Source organism: Myodes glareolus, chromosome 2, assembly GCF_982192425.1.
Source record: "Myodes glareolus chromosome 2, mMyoGla1.1, whole genome shotgun sequence".
Lineage (NCBI taxonomy): Eukaryota > Metazoa > Chordata > Mammalia > Rodentia > Cricetidae > Myodes > Myodes glareolus.
The window spans coordinates 106,672,662-106,696,425 of record NC_142027.1 but is presented as its reverse complement, the minus strand read 5'-3'; the positions used below and the strand labels follow the sequence as shown (position 1 = coordinate 106,696,425).

General features: G+C 48.0%; 3 protein-coding genes and 1 long non-coding RNA gene across 9 annotated transcripts in view; 2 read left to right on the top strand and 2 right to left on the bottom strand.

The window, feature by feature from the left end:
* Window positions 1-388: 388 nt before the first annotated feature.
* Gal3st4 (galactose-3-O-sulfotransferase 4) lies at window positions 389-8,631 on the bottom strand. Of its 4 annotated transcripts, XM_048436972.3 has the most exons (5): window positions 8,529-8,631; window positions 7,653-7,818; window positions 7,011-7,326; window positions 6,502-6,805; window positions 389-1,724 (listed from the first exon to the last, which is right to left on the bottom strand). In XM_048436972.3, the coding sequence occupies exons 3-5, from the start codon at window positions 7,133-7,135 to the stop codon at window positions 723-725; spliced, it is 1,431 nt and encodes a 476-aa protein (XP_048292929.3). In that variant the 5' UTR covers window positions 7,136-7,326; window positions 7,653-7,818; window positions 8,529-8,631; the 3' UTR covers window positions 389-722. The 4 variants fall into 4 exon arrangements, with proteins under 4 accessions (XP_048292929.3, XP_048292930.3, XP_048292931.3 ...); XM_048436973.3 differs by lacking the exon at window positions 7,653-7,818 and having other exon boundaries at window positions 8,529-8,630; XM_048436974.3 differs by lacking the exon at window positions 7,653-7,818 and having other exon boundaries at window positions 7,011-7,112; window positions 8,529-8,621.
* On the top strand, window positions 943-2,271 carry LOC125402286 (uncharacterized). The gene is made up of 2 exons (XR_007232584.3): window positions 943-1,067; window positions 1,160-2,271. It is a non-coding gene; the product is annotated as an uncharacterized LOC125402286 (long non-coding RNA).
* Window positions 8,632-9,526: 895 nt separating the features above from the next.
* Gpc2 (glypican 2) lies at window positions 9,527-15,926 on the bottom strand. Its single transcript, XM_048436971.3, has 10 exons — window positions 15,572-15,926; window positions 14,753-14,911; window positions 14,121-14,443; window positions 13,342-13,422; window positions 12,546-12,708; window positions 12,156-12,286; window positions 11,854-12,000; window positions 11,634-11,773; window positions 11,378-11,547; window positions 9,527-10,449 (listed from the first exon to the last, which is right to left on the bottom strand). The coding sequence occupies exons 1-10, from the start codon at window positions 15,735-15,737 to the stop codon at window positions 10,190-10,192; spliced, it is 1,740 nt and encodes a 579-aa protein (XP_048292928.1). The 5' UTR covers window positions 15,738-15,926; the 3' UTR covers window positions 9,527-10,189.
* Window positions 15,927-16,324: 398 nt separating this feature from the next.
* The window catches only part of Stag3 (STAG3 cohesin complex component), a 34,252-nt gene continuing 26,812 nt past the window's right edge, over window positions 16,325-23,764 (top strand). Inside the window, exons 1-4 of one of the 3 annotated variants that reach the window (XM_048436970.3) lie at window positions 16,325-16,591; window positions 17,493-17,645; window positions 19,043-19,145; window positions 20,550-20,669. In XM_048436970.3, the coding sequence (XP_048292927.3) occupies window positions 17,503-17,645; window positions 19,043-19,145; window positions 20,550-20,669 (366 nt within the window). In that variant the 5' untranslated portion in view covers window positions 16,325-16,591; window positions 17,493-17,502. Of the gene's footprint in view, window positions 16,618-17,492; window positions 17,646-19,042; window positions 19,146-20,549; window positions 20,670-23,764 lie in introns of all 3 variants that reach the window. The other 2 variants (XM_048436969.3, XM_085682839.2) reach the window with 2 other exon arrangements.

Below are 23,764 nucleotides of genomic sequence, written 5' to 3'. Positions count from 1 at the left end.
CTGTATTATTGACATCATGAGCCTCAGCCTGATGCTAGTCAGTCGTTTTACCAAAGGGGTTTTATTCCCAGCCTTGAGGAAATATTGAAAGAAAAGAGAACGCTTTCCAATCCAATTTCTATCCAACAAAAGAATCTCCATCCCTCCCGCTTTGAGAGCCCTACATAAAACAAATAACTGGGGCCTGGAGAGATGACTCTAAGGTTGAGAGCACTTGCTGTTCTTGCAGAAGACCAGGGTTTGGGTCCCATCACCCACATGGTGACTCAGTCATTGGTAACTCCAGTTCCAGGACACCTGTGGGCACCAGGATGTGTGTGACACACATTTATACATGCAGGCAAAATACTCATTCACCAAAAAAAAATATTTTTTTAAAAAAAATAAGTAAACTTTTCATAGCATTTATTCATCCAACAAATATCTTCACAGTGAAATCAACACAGCTCCATAACAAATATTTCATAGAGAACTGGATGTATCATGCCCCAACTTTCTCTGGCTCACTCTTCTTTTGCCCCTCCGGGGGGCTTTGGGGGAAGTGCTACATAAACCTGTCTTGGGGCTTGAAGAGACAAAGTGGGCAGCTGGGGGTGGGAGGCAGCTGTTGCTGGAATTCCTACAGAAAAGCCAGGCAGCTCAAGTCTCACCTTAGAGCAAACTTTCTGTTCCTTCCAAAGGAAGGGAAGATGCGTCGTGTGTCCTCATCTGTCATCCCATACCTATGGGGGCAGTAGCCCTGAGGTCTTGAGAGGCAGGGAGACTGTAGGGGGAAACTGCTTGGCATCGAGTTTGTCCTTGTACTGCAGCTCAGGGGTAGCCAAGCGTTCACATTCCTCTTGGTCTTTCGGGCTCAGTCCGCTCTGAAGTACGTAGCCCAAAACTTTAGCTGAACCGAACTGGAAAGGACGGAGCTTTACATCGGTGATGTATTTGGGGTCTAAAGCCTCACCTCCCATCAGGCAACGTTTAGCCAGAGCTTCTCTTCGAGCCCGGAGCTCAGCCACAGCACGTTGCAGCCGGCTGCGGCCATATTGCTCTATCCGCGCCCACAGACTACGGTTGAAGTGAGTATAAAGAGCCCAGTCTAGGTTATTCCAAGCTCGGGCCCGTGCAGTCAGCTGCTGATCTTCACCATTCAACACACTCTTGTTGGCAGCCCCGAGCCTCTGCTCACCTGCAGCCTGGGCATTGTGCATGAAGCCCACCACGTCATCCAAACCCCAGCACAGGGCATCTGCCAACAGAACCAATGACTCGTCAAAGTACTCAGCCACCATGACCAAGTCAAAGACAGAATCCAGCCAGGCCAGACCCCACTGGATAAAAGATGAGGGCCGGAAATCTGAAGAGGCAAAGCCAGCTGGATGTTGGTGACTATTAGCAGCTGTGGTCACAGGCTGGAAGAGAGTTCCAGGGCCAGCGGCAGAAGGTATAATACGCAGCTGGAGGGGGCTGGGGTCCCTGGGTAGATGAGGACTCACTCTCGTCTCTGGGGGGAAGGGCAACCCAAAGTCGAACCATAGTAAGTTGCGGGCATAGTGGTTGCCACGGCCCCCGGGTCTGTAGAAGGCTCGAGGATTGGACAGGAAGGCAGCCAAAGAAGGTGCCTTTCGGAAAGCTGATGAGGTTGACTTATAGTAGGAGAAGGCAGAGCGTGCTAAAGCCGCTGGATCTCGGACAATGGAAAAGAAGAAGCTGTCAGAAGGCATGACCTGAAGTACCTGCAGAGGAAAGAAAGAGCAGACACAGAGAAAGCTTGACTGAGTAGAAAATAAGTACAAGCTAAGGCTCTAGTGAGCCCTGGGAACTCTGCTCCCCCCCCACCCCCAGCTTCCCTAACTAGCTGGGTGTGCTTGGGGGAAGTTATGTAACACCTCTAAGACTCAATTTGCTTCTCTGAAAAAAGGATGTAGTCAGGGGTTCCCAGGTGATGAGACGAATGCACAAGATAACAGCTAGTCAGAAATCCGGAACCCACAAAGCTCTAAATCATTCATTTCCTTGGGCCTTTGTATCTTCTTTAGTTGATAAAAACTCTCAAACCTGGGGCTGGGGAAATGGCTCAGTCAATAAAGTGTTTGCTACACAAGCATGAGGACACAAGTCCATACTCCCAGTACCCACATAAAAGCCTGGCACAGCGGTGCTCACCCATAAGCCCTGTGCCAAGGAGACAGAGACAGGGCCATAAGCCCTGGGAGTTGGCTAGCACACACCTAAGAACCAGACTTGGTGTTTACTTCTACAATAAAAATCCATTTGTATTCAGTTTTTCATGTGCATGTGTGTAAATGTTCATGTCTGTGCACTTGTTCGTGTGGACTCTGGGGGAGAATCTCATTTCCTCAGGCATCATCCACCTTTGTTTTCAAGACAGGATCTCTCACTGGCCTGAGTGAGAGATCAACCAGGCAAGGCTGACGAGTCAGGGAGCCCCAGGGACTCTCCTATCTCTGCCTCCTCCGAGCTGGGAACACAGAGTCTGCTACCAAGCCCAGTTTTCTTCCATGAGTTCTAGAAGTCAAATTCAGGTCCTAAAATTGCTTGCATGGTAAGCATTTTACTGTACCTCCCCAGCCCTGTCCCTTTTTGAGATAGGGTCACACATACATAGTCCACGGTGACCTTAAACTTAAGGCTCAGCCACCTGAGCATTGTAATATTGTAATTACAGACAGGTGCCAACATGGCCAGTACACACACACACACAAAATCCTGTTAAATGCCTTTTCTGGGACTCTTAATCACAGCTTCAAAAAAAAAAAAAAAAAAAAAAAAACCGGTTGGCCTGAAGCTCCTCAAAATCGAAGGAGGGAGAAGGAGGGAGACATCAGTGGCAGGAACTGTGTTCTCAGGCCAGTCCAAGATGACTGCCACACAAGGCACTTCTGTAACTCCAAAGATCTTGGAGAACAAGCCACTCCTGAAGTAGGGCACTGGCGGGAGGTGGGGGGGTGGGGGGGGACAGTGCTGGAAAATGGGTAAGACTAAAGTATGGCATGTGTCTATTACTCAACAGGTACCTTGAGAATCAGGCTTAATTGTGCTGTAGCATAGCCCTGCAGACTGATTGACGTGTTATGTTAATAGTTCCCATACTCCCCAAAGGTATCTACCCTGAAAATGATTTTTATCATGGAATCTAACCTTTCTGTATCACAGTGGCAATTGGTAATAAGTCTGTGCTTAAGGAAGTTTTTAAAAATGAGGATCAGGGGCTGGACAGATGGCTCAGTGGTTAAGACCTTGTATGCTGCAATTGTGAGAATCGGTGTTCAGATCCCAGCACCCATGTAGTGAGCCATGTATCTCTACAAAAGCCCATAAGCCTGCCTCCAATGGGGGCAGAGACAGGAGGATCACTGGGGCTTGCTGGCTTCCAACCTAGCTGAGAACCTAGCCCCATGTTCAGGGAGGGACCCTCCCTCAAAGGAACAGGCAAAGAATGATACCCGAGAACTCCCTGCTACCCTTCTAAGTGTCCTTGAACATGCATAGGCACACATTCACTCTCTCACACACAAATAAACCAATCTTCAGATGAATAAAATAAATACAATTGAATCAATCTCCAAAATGATAATAGGAACTTATTTGGAATTTATGCTGTTATGCTATGCATCTGGAAACTATATGAGCATATATATCAACAACAAGGCATTCCTCAGTCTTTAACCATCCCTCCTAAAAGAGAACAAATGGTTACATTTCTCATATCAAGAAATTTCACTCCCCAAACTCCTATACCACCCTCCTCAACTCTGCAGGAGACAGCCAGAGAACAAACGATCATTTGTGAATGACCATTCATAGATTTGAGAGAGGGGCTACATAACAGAACAGACTAAAAATTTACTGAGAAAAAAAATTGATTTTTTTTTTAAAGGAGCTACAATAGGCTGGGGCAATGGTTCAGCGGCTAAATAGCTGCCGCACAGGTGTGAGGACCTGAGTTTGGATCCCCAGCACCCATGCAGGTAAAGCTAGATGTGGGAGCATGCCTCTGTTATCTCCAATGGTGAGGAGGGAGGTGGAGACAGGTGAGTCCTCAGAAACCCACAGACCAGCTAGCCTGGAGTACATAGCCACAAACTGCAGAAAAGACCGTGTCTCAAATGAGGTGGCATGTGAGAGCTAACACAAGGCTGCCCTCTGACTCTGACTGCCACACATGAACTATGGTACGCACATGCTTGGATCAGTTATGGACACACACATACTACAGCCGAAGTTGTGTGTGTGTGTGTGTGTGTGTGTGTGTGTGTGTGTGTGTGTGTTTAAGAGTTATGCCTTTCTTTAACCGAATGTTTTTCATTTTCTTAATATGGCAATGCCCAGGGGACAGAGCCTTTGAACTCTGGCTTTTTGGAAAGCAGATGATAGTTAACTGTCCCTGGCATCAAAAATAACCATTCCCAGTTCTGCCATTTACTACTTGTGTGACTTTGGCTTTTCACTGATGCCATCAGAGCCTTTGTGTCTTCAGGTATAAGTCTGGATTAGTATGCCTGGAAGAATGTGGAAGTGCCTGGAACATGGTAGGTAGACCATGACGGTCATCTCTCAGCCATTAGAGGATCCCAGTGCAGTGGTCACTGGCCCACTCTTAACGGTAGCCCCTTGTTATCCAGCAGTGGCCCCTTGCTGCCCCTGACATCACCTTCACGGTCCTCAGCTGTCTCTTCTGCCTTCAACAAGGGTGTACCAGGTATAGTACTCATATATGTAATTCTAGCCTTTGGAAGGCTGAGGAAAGAGGATAGCCAAGAATTCAAAGAAAGCCCAGGGTACATAGCAAGAGCCTGTTCCAAAATAAAGTGTTTGGGCCGTCTCTGCTATTCTATTAACTGCACACACTCTCCTGATACACACATATATATACATAAATCATCATGTCTTTGTGATAGTTTGCTTCCTCTAAGAATGCCCAATCTGGGCTGGGGATATAGCTCAGTGGGAAAATGCTTGCTTAGCGCACGTGAGGAATCCCTGGGTTCAATCCCTAGTACTTCATTAAAAAGCAAACAAAAACAAAAACACCAAGAATATTTGATGTTTACTGAACACTGTGGCTCACACCTATAATTCTGGCACTCTGAAAGACTGAGATAGAAGGACTGCCATGAGTTCTAGGTCATTCTGGGCTGATGGTGAGTGTCATAACGCTAACTATCTCTCACACACACACACACACACACACACACACACACACACACACACACAGACAGAGTTCCCCTGGAAGACTATCTCACTTTGTAGAGTGCTTGCCTACTGTTCACAAAGTGCTGGGTTCTATCCCCACAACTGTATAAACTGATAGTGGTTTGTGCCACCTGTACCCAACACTCGGGAGATGGAGGCAGGGGAATCAGTTCAGTATCATCCTCAGCTACTGAGTTTGAAGCTAGTCTGAGCTACATGAGATCCAGTATCAAATACAGATAGACAGACAGATCCAGTATCAAATATAGACAGACAGACAGTCACACACGAGACAGCAGGAAGCATAATAAGCCTTTCCTCGAAAACCCCTTCTGATCTTTCTTTTAAGTTCCTCGCCCACCACATGAACCTCTCTGTTCTCCTGCCAGGTGCTCCTTATCCCTCATGGTGCTAGAATTACAGTGTGAGCCACCACACCCAGTGCCCGTGTGCTTTCTGTTTCTCCTGAAAAGCATTCACTGGTTTAAGCATGTGAGAGAACGTGTTCATCTCTCCGATAAGATGTCTCCTTTGGGGTCAGAGCTCGGGTCTCTCTTTTGTTGTTTGTTTATTTTTGAGATAGAGGTATAGTTATGCAGCTCAGGTTGACCTTCAACTATTTTTTAACTTTTTGAGATTGGATCCTTCTGGTTCCATCTCCCAAGTGCTAGGATTCCACACCTGGTTTATGTGCTACTAGGAATTGAATCCAGGGCCTTATACATGCTAGACAAGCAGTCTGTCAGATGGGCTACATCCCTAGTCTGACCTCCAGGAGCCTCCTGTCTCACCTTCCCCAGTTCCAGGATTACAGGTATATACCATCACACTTTCAAAATGTCCAACTCTTCTTTCTGTTGAAGGCTTAACATAGAACTGACATGAAGTTTCAAAACGCGGTTTTTACCCATAATCCCAGCACTAGGGAGATGGAAACAGGATGATCCTGGGGCTCGCTGGCCAGTCAATCTAGCTGAATCAGTAAGTTCCAGGTTCAGTAAAAGACCCTGCCTGTCTCCAAAGCTAAGGTGGAAAGGAAGACACATATCTGGAGTTGACATCTGGCCTGACATCTGGCCCCCACAAGCACACACATCCTCCACACACAGATCCCACTGTAGCTCTGCCCCAGGCGGAGGACACTTGGAGAAAGAGCAACAGGAAACCTCACCTTTATATCCTAGGGTCCACTTTGTGGGTGAACCCGCATACCAAGGATGAACCCCTCTTACAGGTCTTGACCACAAGCCTGAGATTTCTTGTCCATTCGTCTCCACCCTCCCTGTACCTCCTCACCTCTTTCAGGTTGAATCTCATGTGGTGACAGAGGATATGGAAAGGCTTCTTGGTGTCTGAACTCTGGGGATGGTAACCTTTGACCTTAGAGGCCTGGAAAAGCTTTGGGTAGCCAAACTGGTAGTGGGCAGGCAGGGCAAAGCGTAGCCCCTGCTGGTCCCCATAGCGATGAAGCAGATTGAGCACAGAACTGCTCCCAGATTTGTGTGTCTTCAAAAACACAAGCCGCTGTCGGGGTAGGCAAGACTTAACAGTTGGTCCCAGTGAAGGGATCCAGGACTGTCGGAGCTGCAGCCCCGGTAACCTGAAAAGAGAGAGGAAACGGAGTGTCCTGCCCCTTGCCATTATGTGGAACAGGTGGGTCCTTGTGATGAATGGGCAGTAGGAATGACCTCCCCCTCCCCGCCCCGCCCAGAGTTTACCCCCTAGAGTCACACATCCTCAGGTGGGATTAAGAGTAGGTTGGGGGTGGGGTATAGCCGGAGAGGTAAGGCAGGACGGTTACTCACCTCCTCTGGAATGGTCCCCCTAAGAGCTGGAGGCCAAATCCAATGGTCATGAAGACTCCCAGAGCCACCCCCAGGCTCCGAGGCCTCCAGAGCCTCATGGTCCTGACAGGAGACAGAGGACCCATGTGCCACAAGGCAGGTGACACTAGGCAGGGACAGAGCCCGGGCCAAGAGCCATGGGTGGCAGAGACAGCTGGAGTTGGCTGCACAACCGTGGAAGACACCTTTTGGAGATCAGGGGCTCATTCCCCAGGCCTGCTCGCAGCCCTGGTTTGGTCTGCCCCCTGAGTTAGCAGATTTTTGCCTCTGTCAGCGTCTAGAAGGGAAATGAGGGGGGAAGGAGAGGAGTCTAAAGAGAAGGGCAGAACCTTTTTTCTTCTTCTGCCACTGAGATCTGAAGCGGGGATGGTGAGTGGCCCAGGGTGTGTGTGTGTGTGCACCCTTTACACCAGACTCTTATAGATGACCTGACATCTATCCCTTGTTCTGCCAAACCTGTGTGTCTTCACCCACCCACCCCCAACTCTTCAACTGTACCCCTCTCCCAAACTTGGGATATTTGAAAGGAAAGGAGAGAAAAGTCGGGACCCAGATCTCAAATGAAACAGACACCAAATGAGATAGAATCTCTTTGTTCATGACCTTCCTTTCCACCAGGGCATTGTCAAGCCAGGTCCTGGCTGCCTTCTGAGTCCCTCCGTCGATCACAAATAGGAATGAAGAACCTCTCTCCTTCTTGAGCTAGTTCAGGGGGAAGCCTTAGAAGGGAATGGGGTCGAGGGAACCAGAAAGGAAAAGGTTGGGTAACCTGGAGGAGGAAAGGGGCGGATGGACATAGAGGAGTGGTGTGAGTCACTGCTCCTGCTGTCAAGGCTGTTTCTCACTCCACCAAGGCAGACCCCAAGTTCTAAAAGGGACTGGTGGAAACGTGGGACGACAGAGCCCCTGGATGCACCCCATTCCGCTTCTTAATCCTATCTATTAGTGCACAGAGAAGGCAGAGAGAGAGAGACAGAGACAGAGAAAGAGAGAAACAGAGACACACAGAGAGAGATTTTGATTGATTTTCTTCTTTCCCAGACCCTAAGCTTCCTGATGAATTTGGATTTATCTCCACCTTTTCAGATCACACTCTACAATCAAAGATCAAGGTCCTTCCAGCAAGTGTTGACAGCCTCCTTCCCTGAATTACCAGGGTGACCCCAAGCGAAAAGAATCCAAGCTTGCTATCCAGGGACTCGCCTCCTTCTGGCATTATCCCCAACTCCCTCCCCCACCACAGCCCCCAGAATTCAGCCAGCAAACTCCAGTATCCCGAGCTAAACTTTATTTCCTCCCATCCACCTCAAGCTCTTCTCATTGCCCTCATCCCGGCTCACAGTCCCCTCTGCAGCTTTGGTGACTGCTTCATCTGTCGTCAGCCCTTTGTAAAGGGTCTTCTGAGAACCCTTCAGGTCTCCTTCCATAAATTCAAAGGTCCCTCCACTCGTCCCAGCCTCAGCTTCTCTAGCCACTCACCAGGCCACAAGGAGAGCAGTGGAAAAATCAGGTCGGGCTGTCCCAGCCACCGCCCGGCTCCTCGGATCAACTTTCCCTACAAACTTTTCTCAGCACCCAGACTCCTCCCCCTCCCCTCCCTTTGTCCGCCAGCCCAAGTAGCTGCTAACTTGCTTGCTTGGGCATTGATCCGTTTTCTCTGGGTCTCTCCCCTCCCTGCTCCTTTATGCCGCTTTACCAATCTACTGGGGAAAAGATACCCTAGCCTGCCTTTGAAATGCCACTTCTACCCTCCTTTCAAGAAGGAATCAGTTACTTTTTTTTTTTTTTTGACTTTCCACAAGACAAAAGATTTATTCAGGTGAGAGAGAGAGAGAGACAGAGACAGAGACAGAGACAGACAGAGAGGATAGTCAAAGTCTGTCAAGAATTGCCACTCTTACCCCGAAGGCAAAGGCAGTGGTGTGTTAACATAAATAGACCTGGTGTACTGCACATTTTACAGCTACTTTCTCATGTGATTCCTGTTTGATCTTCACAATTCTTTTTTTTTAATAGGCTAAGATATTTAGACCTCAGGCTTGGAAAGTCTGGGGTTGTTCCTTAGGGCTGCTTGCTCCCAGGGAACAGACTTCAAGGGACAAGAAGCAGGTAGAAACTGAGCCAGTTACAGATGCCCAGGAGGGAAATTAAAGAGTATGGAAACTGACTGCAAGAAAAGCACTTGCTCCACATGCGTAAGAACCCAAGTTCAAATCCCCTGCACCCATGTGAAGAAGCCGGGCATGGCCACAAGTGCATCTGCCTGTAACTCCAGTGATATGGGATGGGTGGGGCATAAGAGGCGCACTAGAGCTTGCTCGCTAACAGCCTAGCTCCAGATTCAGAGAAAATGCCTTCTTAAGGGATTAATGCCCGTATAGAGTGAAACAGCAGGACAGATTTCCTCCTCTGGCCTCTGGGTGTACACATGCACACACCACACATACACACACATGTATAAAAAGCCACACATATGGTCCAATAAATTATTATTTATTTACCTATAAACACTGACTTTAACGCTGAAATATGAAATGGAAGCTTGTGAAGGATGTGGATGGCAAAGGTCATAGGATGAGCCCCCCTCCCCCACTTAAGAAACAGATGCTTTTAAAGAGTCAACAGAACCCAGGTCCATCTCCCTCATCCCCATCCTCTGTCCCACTGTCAACACCTAGCTTTTGTGTGTGTGTGAGTTGTGTCCCCAACTCTCAGTCCCCCTGCCTCAAAACTCCCAAATAATGGGTTTACAGGCACGTGACATCACTCCCAGCTAGGTTTATTTGTCCATTTTCAATACCAGGTATCCCCCATGCCAATAGTCCCCCCTCCCACTTCCAAGTTCCTTCAACCTGTTCCCCAACAGCCCACCCCCTGCCTTTTGCTTCAGTGAGCCCCACACCTTAAAAGAGCTGAACCACACTCCCTTCTTAAATAAATATGAAAAAATAAATATTATGAACACCCATCTACCTCCAGCCCATCAACGGGAAACTCCTGGATCTGGGGCCCCAGCCATTCGCCCACAAAGTCCCTTTCTACTTCTCTGTAGCCTCCTTCCACTCGTCCTCATGCTCAGCTGAGGAAGGTGGAGAGGAAAGGGCCATTAACCCTTCTGATGCTAGGGCACCCCTCCCTGGTTATCGAAGTCCAAGCAGGGTCAGGGCTGAGGGAAAGAGGATGATGATGAGTGGAACATGGGGACCAACAGACGACCCCAGATTCCTGCTCCTGCCCTGGTTATATCTGGCACTGCCACTTCCTCCTTTGACCCCAAGGCCATCCCTTCGAGGAGGGCGAGGTGGCCTTGCAGGCCTGGCTGGGGGAACCACAGGCGCTGCCCCAGCTTTCCAGTCATCTGCGTACTGTTGTCCTCCTCCGGAGCCGCTGGCATCTTCATCTGTGCAGGTGGAGAGGAACAGAGGTTGATGCAGAAAGGAAGACAGAGAGGTAGGAATGATGCATATGGAAGGGAAATTGAGGCAAGACACAAAGGACATGTTTGTATATATAGGCATGCATGAAAATGTCAAAATGAACCCCATTATTTTGCATAATTAATATACAAAAAAAAGAGATAAAGAGAGGCAAGAGAAGGACACACGTAAGAGTGATGGACAGGAATGCCGGGGGAGGGAATGCACAATCAGAAATCAGAAGCCAAACATGGAGTTGGGACAAGGTAATGAGATGGGAAAGCCAGTGTCAGAAGGGTACATCGGGAGAGCAGACCAGAAGTCACAGAGAACAAAAGCAGAGAAACGGGTTGGGGAGGAAGGAGCAAGGAGAGTGACCAAGACAAAGACTAAACCATGAATGTCTGTTTCTCTTTTTGGCTAATCTGGGGGTGGACGGCAGCCCAGTGGTACCACAGCTAGCTTCCCTGTCCCCCACTACTGCTCTTTACAGTAAGTTTCCTCAGTGTTCTCTGTGGGAATGTGTCTTCCACTGCAATCAAGGATGGAGACCTTTGGGAGGGGTTTAAGTGAATAGGAATGACTGAAGGAGGTAAAGGCGGGGCGGGGCGGGGCGGGGCTAACAGGGCAATGAGTGGGAGTCAAAGGGAGGTGGGCGGGAGCGGAGGCGCAGTGGGGGGAGGTGTCAGCGGCCACCGGGAGTCCCAAAAGCAGGTACTTGAAAGGGCCATAAGCGGACAGGGAGGTAGTGGGCTGGGCTCCAGAGCAGTGAGCTGGCTTTCAGCAGAGGCAGAAGTTAGAGGGCAGTGGGCGGGACTTGAGAAGCAATGGGCAGGCCCCTAGAGGAGACTCGCTGGACACCGCCCCTAGGCGGGGGCAAGGGGCAGTGCCGGGTGGGTTTCTGGGCCTCACCGGCATCGTGCATGTCAAGGTCCTGACCCAGGGCAGCTGCCTTCATCCGAGCCGTAGCTGCTCTGAGATGTAGCCTCCGCCGCCGCGTCGGGACATCGGGGTCAGAAGGATCCAGCTCCGGGTTGCGGAGCTGCTCGTTCAAGGAACCCACGACCACAGGCGACAGATACCTGAGAACACAATACCGTGAAGGCTCCCGCTGCCTTCCTTCCCTCTATCTGCTGCCCGACTTCCGTCACCACCGCCAGAAACTCACCGGCCTCTCCCAACGCCAGTCCAGCAGGGTGCCGCCTCCTGCGAGAGGTCTGCCGCCATGCGGGAGTCCCCACACACCGTCACAGGCAATCCGGCCCAGAAGCCCCGCACGCGGCCAACTCTCTCGCGGAGCTCCCCTACCTGCGCGATGGAAAACAAAGCTGCAGCGCGTCCAGCGCGGTCGTGCCACACCCACCTGCACCCGCAGCTCCTCTACACACCAGGCGGTGCAGATTAGTGCCCGCCGCCGTTGTCGGCCGTTCTTCCTCGGCTGCTGCCCTCCACGAGCGGCTAGCCTCTTCTCGGGGCGCTGGTGCTCGGCGGTTACGAGACTGCATTGGATGCGGGGTCCCGCATTCCTGAAATACCTGTGCACAGGAAAAGACCCCAACACAGCCACTCTGAAGCAAACCACACTATGCCCCACCCCGAGTCTACAGTCTCCCGACATGACCTATTGTCTCAGACACCCACACCGTAAGCCACACCTCACCTCTACCCTTCTACCCTACCCTCTCTATACCTTGGCAGACACCTTTACACTGTTTTCCTGCAGGTGCATCAAACCTTCTGAGATCTTCACCCCAATGGACTCAGCAGCCAGCTCAAAGGAAAAGGGTCCCTGGAGTTTCTCAGCCAACAGCAGGAGACCATCTTGAGGGAAGGGAAGGGGAAAGAGAAAGTAGAGGGTATGCACTGAACCAGGGCATTCCTACAAATCTCACTACCGCCTTAGGAAAGAGCAATTTGCTTGCGTGGAGATGGTGTTTGTGATTAAATGAGAAGCCCCCTCCCTTTTACTCTCCCGCCCCACTTTGGTTTTAGGCCACCCTCTCCTTACACAAATGGTCCCCAACCTTACTCAGGGCCCTCCTCCACTACTCGGGCCCTCCACTTTCTTGAGCCCCCTCACCCAGATATGCGCCCCATTCAGGCTCCAGTCCCCTGCTGCTGAGGCAGCCATGGGCCACATTGAGGCAGAAGCCCCGACAGGGCATAAGTGAGGGGACTCCCCGACAAAGTGGGCAGCCGATCAGACGCATCAGGGCCTGCCTGCAGCCTTCCAACACCGGCACCTGGTGGGTAGAGAATGGGTCTGGGCATCCATGAACACCTAGGCTGCCTTAGCATGCCTGGTGCTAGGCATAGAGAGACCAGAGATCCTGACCCACCTCCCCAGGGTATTTGTTGGAAGCTGGATGTGAGCAACTGTGGCTGGTGACCCCATATGGCATCCGGTGACACCACCAGATGCTACAGGGCTGGGCTGCGAAGGGGAGTACCCAGTGGCAAGGTTGCTGATTCTATTTCACGAGAAGTGTTTGACTAGGGTGTTACTGGGGAGGAGGTGGTAAGGAGAGATTCAGGGCCAAGATGACTGAGGAGAGACAAGGGAGACAGGAGATAAGGTTAGGACAGGACCAGGGATGCAGCAAGGTCTTCAGCCGCAGGGAGGAGGGGGGGCACCGAGGGGATTATCACAATCTTGAACCGCTATGGAAATGAACAAGCCCTCCACCACAGGTAGAAGATGTCACCAGAGGGGAGGGTCAGAGACCCAGTGGAGGCCTGACCCTGGCCTGCCTCCCTAATATACCCTGGAACATCAGAGCCCAGGAGCAGACAAGGGACAGCTCCAGGCCTCTCCCGCCAGCTGGTGTCTGTCTTCTTCACTCTCTGAGCTTTGTCCATTTCAGGTCCCCACTAACCTTAAGGGCTTCACTGACCACATTTCTTCCGGTCTCCAGACCCTGGACCAAGGCCCGGGCTGCTACCAGTGCCCGGGTTACCTGGGAAAAAGAAGGTGAGGGGGGAAAAGAGCCACAAAAATTATTATGAGTTAGGCAAGGGTTGGGTTTGTAGGGTTAAGTTGGGGTGGGTACACTGTTGGGTCACGTAAGAGGGAGGTTCAATAGCTCCAAAGAAATTATCGTCTAGGAGTATTGGGTGTTTGTGAAGAGCTGGTAGGGTTGTATGGAACAATGTTTAGAGCTAGACTGTGTATCAGAACACTGAACTTAGAAGGAGGTGTGGAGTCTAGCATTACTACTCACGGACTATGAGACTTCCTTGGGAGCCCCATTTTTCTCCTTTATAAAGTAAGGATGCTCTTATTTACCTCAAACAATTATGGTGACAATCCAATGTGATACCATGGACTGCCCAGCTTATGTTTAATTGAACCATAGGAAATCAGTGTGTAAGACACAAAGACGAACTAGCTGGGGATGGAGGGCCAAGTGAGTATATAAAAGTAGGGCAAAGAATGAGGGTGGGCATGTAGTTAAAGGAGACCAAGGGGCACTGGTCAGGCATAGGTGACCAAGACTTGAGAAGGGGATCACCAAGTCAGAGAAAGGCTGAGATGTAGGGCATAAGGCCAGAGGTGACAGGGGCACAAAACGGGAGTCTGTCTTGGAGATGATGGTTCATAAATTAGGACACTAGGTCAGAAGCTGCTGAAGCTCAGGTCGTGGGACCCCCTCACCTGTAGGCGAAGGCGGCGGGGTGAGTCCCCGAAGGGCTGCAGAGAGCCATCAGCAGTAGAGGTGAGCCGAGTAAGGCAGAGCAGGAAGTCAGGAGGAAAGCTGTACTGGGGGTGCAGCAAAGGGAAGGCTCTCTCCAGAAGCTGTGCCCAGAAATCCGCCAAGGTGTCATCTAACCCCTCGCCAGACTTCTCATAGTAGTCCCGCAGGCCAGAGAACAGACTATTGAAGATGGTGGCGTGTTGGGAATACAGGCGACCATAGGAATGCGAGAAGAGCTGGGCCAAAGAATGCTGGGATATGGACAGCATCTCCCGAAAAAACTCTGACAAAGGTGGAGGGATGAGAAGAGGGAATAGGGAGGGGGAGAGCAGAGACAGGGCAGAGACCAGAGGGAGTGAGGAAAAGAAGAGGCAAAAGAGTTAGAAAACTGAGCAAGTCAGAGATCTGGCAGACTAGGAATGAGCAGGGCAGGGGCCTGGAGAGAATGCAGAGTGGGAATTGTAGGTGGGCAGGATTGGGCAGTTGGGGAGAGCTCTAGGGTGACTGCAGGAGGTGGGGACAGGGGCTGGGCGGGAATCATCAACATAAAGGGGCGTGGAACCCATTTGGAGACCCCCCCAAAGGTCCTCACCATTAAACTTTCTATGCCGGGCAGCGAGTGTGTGAGTCAGGAAGGAGCCACTGTCCTCCACCAGGCCACGGAAGGTGACCTCAGCATCCCTGATCAACTTCTGCTCCGTCTCACTGGAACAGCAGGTGTATTCCTGAGGACAGATCTGAAGGTGCTCACCTGGGCAGAGGAAACGGGGAGGAACAGTGGACAGCGAGACGGGATATTAGGATTTCCCTCCATCTCCCACCTGTCTCAAGGGGCTGGTCATTCTCTTCCACCTGCCTGGCCGCCTATTTCTTTGTCTGCCCCTTCAGCCCTACCTGAACCCTCCTTTACTGTCCCTCGCCCACCCCAGTTCACCCCTATTTGTCATGGGATCATCTATTTGACAGCTGCCTCGAGGGTCAAATTAGTGACCAGGGTGTCTTCAGGTGACTCTTTCCAACACGGCAGACGCCACGCCTCCAAGGATTAATGGGACATCCATGGAATGAAGAAGGGAGTTTGTAGGGGTGGGGCTACTTGGTGAGCAAAAGTATTATTATAAAAGAAGCTCACAGAAATCGAAAGGGAATTCCTGGCTGCAAAGAAAGCCACTAACGGGTATGCTAATTACAGAGAGGGAATTCCTTGGGTGGGGATTGAGCGAGCGCTATTATGTGAGCAGCGGGGTTCTTGTGATCCTGGTAAGGAAGTTACAGGAGGAGAAGAAAGATGCCTACGAGATGAGACAATTATCACAATGGTCACTGAAAGGAAGGAATCATTGTGAGACGGGGAGGACCCGTCTCCGCCCCCTCCCACCCCTGACTTTTTAGTCTTCCTCTTTCTTCTCACCTGAGATGAGGGAGGGAGGGATGAGATTTAAGCTATATCCCCGGGCTCCCAGCACCTGCCGAGTCTCTGCACAACTCCGGACGACCTTTGCCTCACTCCCAGGTCCTGGACCAGGGCCGGGACACAGAGGGAGCAGCAAAAGCAGGAGAGGACGCAGCGCGGACATAGCTGCTCTCCTCCCTGGGACGGGGCAAAGTAGGTCCTAAGGAGGAAAGAAGAGTCCACAGAACTCTTTAGAATTCCTTTCTCGGCCGCGGGACGTCTCGAAGAACAGAGAAAGAGCGTGCCCCCCAAAACTGAGCAACCCCAGCACGGTAGCAGGACCAGGAGGCATCTGCGGAGACAATGGGAGCCAGGGAGCGGGACAGGGGGCGGGGCCCGAAGCGGGGGCCCGCCAATGATGAGAAGAAACCGGCCTCGGGGGCGGGGTCAGGGGAGAATTGAAGCCAATGTGGAAGGGGAGCTCGGCAGGGGGCGGAACGCGGTCGCACAGCGGAGGTTGTAGAGGTGGAGGGGGCGGGAGAATGTGTGATGTGGCCTTGAGGAGGGGCGTGGCTTTCTCGCTCGAAAGGCGGGGCTTGCGTGAAACTGAGCCTATTGCAATTGAGAAGCCGGACTGAAGGCAGTAGCAGACCGCTCAGCCAATGGAGGGGGGCAGAGGGGCAAAGGAGGCGTGGCTAGGGTGGAGCGACCCGCAGGCGCTCGAACCCACGTGACAGGAATGCATGCCTCACACTTGGTGGCTGCTCGAAGCACAGCGCGCCGTGTGACTGGAACGTGTTCAGCACGAGTTTGCGCTCCCCCAAATCTCGCGACACTTCTCAGCCGCGCGAAGAACAGTTAATCTCGCGCCTGCGCACAGCGGATCTTGTGCCTTCCCGCGTTTTTCGAGACTTATCAGTCCGCCACCTGAGGAGGAAAAGCTGCGGCGGCGGGCGTCTCTATTAGAGGCGGGATGTCCACTGAGGCCTGAAAGGACCCCGGAGGTGGTGGCCTTTCTTCACGCGTGTGCATCTAGAGGTCACTCATCCATCACCAACAGTGAGGTTGCCCTTTTGAACCCACAATTAGGCCGCATTCCAACCCTCCTGCCCCTCTGCCCCTCGGTCCTCGGCACCTCTGTGGGGTCCACTGTGAAAGCCCCGGAGAGACGAGTCGTCTCCCAAAGGGAAGCCCCCCTCAGTTCGAATAAGCTTCCTGGGGTCGGCCTTAGCCGGTGCTTTCTGGAAACAGAACGTGCACTCTCCTTTACCCTTCAAAATGTTTCCGGCCTAATTCAAGGGACACCTCTATCTATCTCCAAACCATCCAGAGCTCCAGGAGACGATTTCCAGAAATGGAAATCTGAGGTGCACTGCTGAGGTTGGTTTTTGTCAGCTAAGCCTCATTCTCTCTCTCTCTCTTTTTTTTAAGCCTTATTCTCTTACTCCAGCCAGTTTATGGCCGCCCCCCTCTCCCTCCAGTGAAAAGGATTCATGCCTATAGCTGCTCCGGTGTGTAAACCTTCTTATTTATTAGCCTATTTATTTATTTATTTGCTTGTACTGAAGATTGGACCCCAAGTCTTAAACGTGTTAGCCTAGCCTTCTACAACTCAATTATAATCCCCAGGACTCTCTCTCTCTTTTTTAGTTGTTTATTTTGAGATAAGGACTTACTAAATTGCTCAGGCTGGTCTGGAATTGATTCCATAACCCAGGCTGGCTTTGAATTTGGCGACCTTTCTGCCTCAGCCTCCCAATTAGCCAGCAGCATCACCGTCACCCATTCAGGTTTCTGTGTGCCAACCCTTGATGCAGTCGTGACCCGAGTACCTCTATTGTTTTTGGGGCCCCGGCCCGGCACCCTGTCCTAGGTGAGAAAGTGGGCAGGGCAGGGCTGGAGTAGGGGTGGTAGAAACACTCTTTCTTTTTCCCTGCAGCTGGATTAACATGCCCAGTCTGTGGTCACCCTCTTCAGACAGTGTGTCTTCCCCAAGTCAGAAGTCTGTGGGAAGTGCACAGAAGGCCCTGTCTCCTTGTTCCCCCACCAGTTTATCCTGTGATGATGGGAGCTCACAGGATACTGCGCAGCGGTGAGCAGCTGGGAGAGAGAGGTTTCTGCATTTTGGGGCCCCTTCTCTATCCTCAGCAGCTTTCCTCTCTTTGTTCTCCTCTCTTTGTGATAGTATGTGTGGGACTGTAAAAATATCAGAAATGCTGTATGAAGGTGGATGTGGTGAAACACACCTGTGATCCCAGAACTTGGGCTGTGGAGGCAGGAGGATCAAGAGGTTAAGGACAGCTGTGTAGTGAGTTTAGCTAGCCTGGACTGCACGAGGCTCTGCGTTCAAACAATAAATAAAAATAAACCGACCAAACAAAAAATGGGCAGCGGGGAAGGGAGAAGAGAGGAAGGGGAGAAATGCCATACTGGGTCACACTGGAGACTCCTCCTAACACTGCTGACTGTTTCTTGACTGTCTTAAATCTTACAAACATCAAGAATATCACATCTTAAATGTAAGTTGAAAGGGCCAGCCCGGGGGCTACATAGCTAGACCCTGAAAAAGAACATAGTACATGTCTAGTTTTGAATTCATCTTGTAGCCAAACCTGTCTTGGACATGTAGCAGTGCTTAGCACATAGCAGTTTCTAGTGGAATCAGGGACTGAGAACTGTATAAATAAAGAGTGCTTTATTTGTTGCTTGAAAATATGTGTTTTTTTTAATTCGTGTCCTGTAGTTCTATGGTCTATGATTCTTACAGCTTTATGAGTTTATTCTGTGAAGATTATAACAGCATATTGTATTTTGTAATCTTTTAAGAGAAAAAATCCATCTCATGCACCATTATCTTTGTCCCATTTGTATTAATTGGCCTTTTCTGATTCATTTCTGTTTCTGCCAGTGTTATTATTGAGGACTAGATTATATTAGCGCTATGAACTTGAATCACTAAGGTTATGTTTCAAGGATAAACTACAACCCCAAGTACACACTTATCTATTTGTGTATGAGTGGTAAGTTATTCCTCAGCCATGTAGATTTTTCTGCACACAGAGTAGTAGTCTGAACATGCTCTGAATACCAGCTGTTTCATTCACCTGTTTCAGTTCCTCATTCTAAGAAAAAGTACATTTATTTAGGTGTATATGTGCATATGTGCATGTCACAAACATATACATGGAAGTCAGAGGGCAACTTTCAGGAGTCAGTTTTCTCTTTCCACCGAGGGGTCCCGGGAGTTGAACTCCAAGGTCAACAGACTTTGGTGGTAAGTGCTCTTACTTGCTGAGCCCTCTCACCGGCTTTCAGTTGCTCATTTTTCATCTTTGCTGCTTTGAAGTGTTTTTTCTTGCTCCATATCTCTTAAAATTTGAATGTTTTTCTAATGTAGATGTGGCACAGTTAAAGATTAATAGGAATTACAGTTAATTCTTTATGTGGAAGGAATGGGATGAAGCAAAGAAAATCATACTCTCTTAATAGGAGCAGTCCCTCTGTGTCAACTAGTGAAGACAGTGACTTTGAAGACCACTCAAGACGCAATGTGAGGAAGAGAGCAGCGAAACGACCACTCAAAGCTGCCCCAGTGAGTTCACTTTATTTTGTTCTTTTATTGATTTTTTTTGAACTCTACAATTTTTCTCTGCTCCCCTTCCTGCCTCTCCCCTTCCCTTCAACCCTCTCCTGAGATCACCCTGCTCTCAATTTACTCAGGAGATCTTGTCTTTCTACTTCTCATGTACATTAGATCTTTGTATGTCTCTCTTAGGGTTCTCATTGTTGTCTAGGTTCTCTGGGATTGTGATTTGTTGGCTGATTTTCTTTGCTTTATGTTTAAAAACCACTTATGAGTGAGTATATGTGATATTTGTCTTTCTGTGTCTGGGTTACCTCATTCAAAATGATGTTTTCTAGCTCCATCCATTTGCCTGTAAAATTCAAGATGCTATTTTTTTTCTGCTGTGTAGTACTCCATTGTGTAAATGTACCACATTTTCCTTATCCATTCTTCAATCGAGGGGTATTTAGGTTGTTTCCAGGTTCTGGCTATGACAAACAATGCTGCTATGAACATAGTTGAGCACATGTCCTTGTGGCACAATTGAGCATCCTTTGGATATATACCCACAAGTGGTATTACTGGGTCTTGAGGAAGATTGTTTCCTAATTTTCTGAGAAATTGCCACACTGACATCCAAAGGGGCTGTACCAGCTTGCATTCCCACCAGCAATGCAGGAGTGTTCCCTTTACCCCACAACCTCTCCCCTATAAGTTGTCATCAGTGTTTTTGATCTTGGCTATTCTTAAGGTGTACGATGGAATCTCAGAGTTGTTTTGATTTGCATTTCTCTGATGACTAAGGATGTTGAACACTTCCTTAAGTGTCTTTTAGACATTTTAGATTACTCCTTTGAGAGTTCTCTGTTTAGGTCTGTCCTTTTTTTTTTAATTGGATATGTGTTCTTTTGATGACCAATTTCTTGAGTTCTTTGTATATTTTGGATATCAGACTTCTGTTTGATGTGGGGGTTAGTGAAGATCTTTTCTTATTCTGTATGCTGTCGTTTTGTCTTTTTGACCATATCCTTTGCTTTACAGAAGCTTTCAGTTTTAGGAGGTCCCATTTATTAATTGTTTCTCTCAGTGTCTGTGCTACTGGGGTTATATTTAGGAAGTATGAGTCCACTTTATTTAACTTAGAATCTAGTCGGAGAATCAGCAAAGAAAATTCTGGAAGGGACTCAGGTGATGTGATGGAAGAAAAGAAAATATTAGGATAGAGAGGTGCCAGAATTCTTTAAATAGAGAAAAGGTTAGTAATAACAAATTTCACAACAATAAAATAATCAGTTACTAAAGATCTGAAACAATAAGGGAAGCATAGCTGTGGAATTGGCAGCTTAAGGCTACTTAAGGTCATAATGATGAAATTAAATGTTAGCATCATTCTTACAGCTTTTGTATGCCTAATATTTCTATACTTACTAGGTGGCAAAACATCGGAAGAAGCGGTCCCAAATAATACCTAGTGGGAATAACAAGAATGAATCAGTGCCTCCAACCAATGATCTCTTTGATGCTGTGAAAGCTGCCAAAAGTGACATGCAGGTAAAGAAGTGACTCACCTCTGCTCCTTTTCCTCTTAATATCAATAAGAAATTTAATTATAATTTAAAAAATGGTGTTGTCTAGAAAAATGCAAATATTTTTATAATTATAAAAGTTCAACTGTTGAAACTTGATTACTGAAATGTGTTGGCTTGCATTAATGATTTACAGTTTGCATTTATATTGAGAATTCACATAAAATGAAAATGGAAACCAAATACCAATACCTGATTTCTGTCCCTTATTTTTCTGCTAGCAATCATATACTTTTTGATCACATAGTAAAAAATATGTAGCATAGAACTATTGATAAGAGGAAGAAGACAGGGAATTGCTTTTTGGGAATGAAATGTTTCCCTTCATAGTGGTTTTGTAGGTGTTTTTCATGTGTAAGTCATGCTGCTGGATATTTTTAGGTATAATTGTTACACATTTAGCATAGATAGCACACAAGTTGGTATCTTCAAAAATGACAACCATATAGGTCTTGATTGCCTTTTTCAAAGCACCAGTGGCTGTACTCTGTTTTGAAATCCTGAGCAACTTTTCACATCAGACACTTGAAGGGGAGTTTTTGCGAATCCGAAATTCAGTGGACTTGTGATTGGGTCAACTTTCATAGGGAGCCTGTAATAATGAGCTTTCTTCACCCTGTCAGTAGAGGTCAGACTCTGGCTAACAGTGTCTAAAACTGGTTAAGGGGTGTTTTACCACTTGTGGAGTTTCAGCTGGTCTGCTTTCTACAGGCCATGCTAATGAGACCTTGTTTACCCTCCTTCAGATTTATTTAGTTCAGTGAGCAAGAGGCTATGCTGGCTTTAGAGAGTGACAACTGCAAACTTCATCTCTGTGCTGTTTGTTTGAGACAGAATTTTTTCATGTATTCCTGGCTGGCCTGGAACTCAGTATGCATGTCAGGCTGGTCTCAATTCAGAGTTCCGCCTGCCTCTGATTCATAACTGCTGGGTTTAAAGGAGTGTGCCACAGTACCAGACTCACCTGTTCCCTAGTACTATCTGATTCTTTGTAGAATGAGACAATAAGGAACAGAATCTACAATTTTAATTTGTTGTTGGCATTTTATTGATCATACCTAAACCAAAAAAGATAAAAGACAGTGGAGTATGAGTCCCTACAGTGATAAGAGAGCCCCCAGAGGAGAATTTTGTTTGTTTGTATTTTGTTTTTTGAGACAGGATTTCTCTGCAGTTTTGGAGCCTGTCCTGGCACTTGCTCTTGTAGACCAGGCTGACCTTGAACTCACAGAGATCCATCTGCCTCTGCCTCCCAAGTGCTGGGGTTAAAGGTGTGCGCCACCACTACCCAGCTGCATGTTCCTTTTCTAAGTATCACAGGACAGGAGCAATTCTGCCTTTCTAGAAGACAAAGAGAGTCACTGGGTGATCTAGAAAGAAGCCTAGATATGTCTTCTTAGACAATTGTATTAAATATTTTTCTGTCCTCCCATTTATTCTTTTTATTTTATTTGTTTTTGTTTTTCGAGACAGGGTTTCTCTGTGTAGCCTTGGCTATTCTGGAATTTGCTCTGTAGACCAGGCTGGCCTTGAACTCACAGAGATCGGCCTGCCTCTGCCCCTAGAGTACTGGGATTAAAGACAGGCGTCACCACTGCCCCATGTTTAATTTTTTAATTGATTAATTAATTAATTTATTTTTAAAAGAAAACTTTCATTTTTCATACCAATCCCAATTCCCACTCCCTCCCCTTCTCCCATTCCCTCCACCTAGCCCCTACTCCGCCCTCATCCACTCCTGAGAGAGGGTAAGGCACATTGCTTTGGGTAAGGTCCAAGACCCTCTCTACTATATCTTGGCAGAGCAAGGTATCCATCCAAAGAGAATGGGTTTCCAACCCCACATTTATTCTTTATGTTTTTATTACATATCGTTTAAAAGTGAATAAAGCTTGGCAAGTCTGGTGTCACATGCTTTTAATCTTAGTACTTGGGAGGCAGAGGCCGATATATCTCTGAGTTTGAGGTCAACCTGGGCTACACAGTTCCAGACCAGTTAGGAATATATAGTGAGACCCTATCTTAAAAAAAGAAAAGCATGTACAGGAGTTGGAGAGATAGCTCAGAGGTTAAGAGCTTTGACTGCTCTTACAGAGGTCCTGAGTTCATTTCCCAGCAACCATATGGTAACATCTATGAGATTTGGTGGCCTTGTCTGGCCTTCAGGCAGAACATTGTGCACTAAATAAATAAATAAATAAATCCCTTTAAAAAAGCGTATAAAGCCTATATATAGATTAAAAGTTAAAACACTAGGATGGGTATATAGCTCAGATATACAGTACTTGTCTAGCATATATAAGACACTCCTACATTCCACCCCTAATATTAGAAAGAAAAATCACCCAAATTGCTAACCTTCAATTCAAGAAACAGGATGTTAGTAGAGCTGAAGAGGTTCTATCTTTCTCCTCTCCACCCTACTCAGTCCTTTAGTTCCCCAGAGATAATGCTAAATTGAGCTTCGTTTTTCTCTTGTTGTTATAGTATTATCTTTTCATCAATTTAAGTGAATCATTCCTGGGTAGTCTGTGATTTAATTAGTTTGGTTAACACTGGTATTTATTCATATTAATGCATAATATAGATTTTTTTAAAAAATCATTTTTTGGGGCATTCTAAGTTTTCTGGCATGGACTTTTACTGGTTCTATTTCTGTTATTTGATCTCAGTTTATAGAAGTATATCCAAAGAATGTGGTCTTTCAAACTTCAGCAGACTTAGCTTTCTGACCTAATATGTAGTAAGATTTTTTTTTAAAAAACTGCTGTCCAGGCAACCTGCAGAGAGTTCATATTCCCCAGTTTGTGTGCTCTTGAATGAGACTGAGAGTGTTAAATATGATATTTTGATGTTTCTGCTGCCCTTACTTTTTATGCTTTGTTCTGTGTCATAATGCATAATACAGAGAAAGGCATATTAAAAATCTGAAGGTCTGGGTGTGGTGGTGCATGCATTATCCCTGCACTCGGGAGGCAGAGACAGGTGAATCTGTGAGTTAGAGGCCAGCCTGGTCTACATATTTAGTTCCAGGACAGCCTGAGCTATACAAAGAGACCC

Coding starts and splice junctions, on each gene's coding strand:
- Gal3st4 (XM_048436972.3), bottom strand. CDS start 7,135: ATGGGTCCTCTGTCTCCTGTCAGGACCATGAGGCTCTGGAGGCCTCGG. Junction 6,806..7,010: donor GGGGGACCATTCCAGAGGAG/GTGAGTAACCGT, acceptor CTCTCTTTTCAG/GTTACCGGGGCTGCAGCTCC. Junction 1,725..6,501: donor TGAGATTCAACCTGAAAGAG/GTGAGGAGGTAC, acceptor TTTCCTCTGCAG/GTACTTCAGGTCATGCCTTC.
- Gpc2 (XM_048436971.3), bottom strand. CDS start 15,737: ATGTCCGCGCTGCGTCCTCTCCTGCTTTTGCTGCTCCCTCTGTGTCCC. Junction 12,709..13,341: donor TGGTCAGTGAAGCCCTTAAG/GTTAGTGGGGAC, acceptor TCTACCCACCAG/GTGCCGGTGTTGGAAGGCTG. Junction 12,287..12,545: donor TGAATGGGGCGCATATCTGG/GTGAGGGGGCTC, acceptor CCTTCCCTCAAG/ATGGTCTCCTGCTGTTGGCT.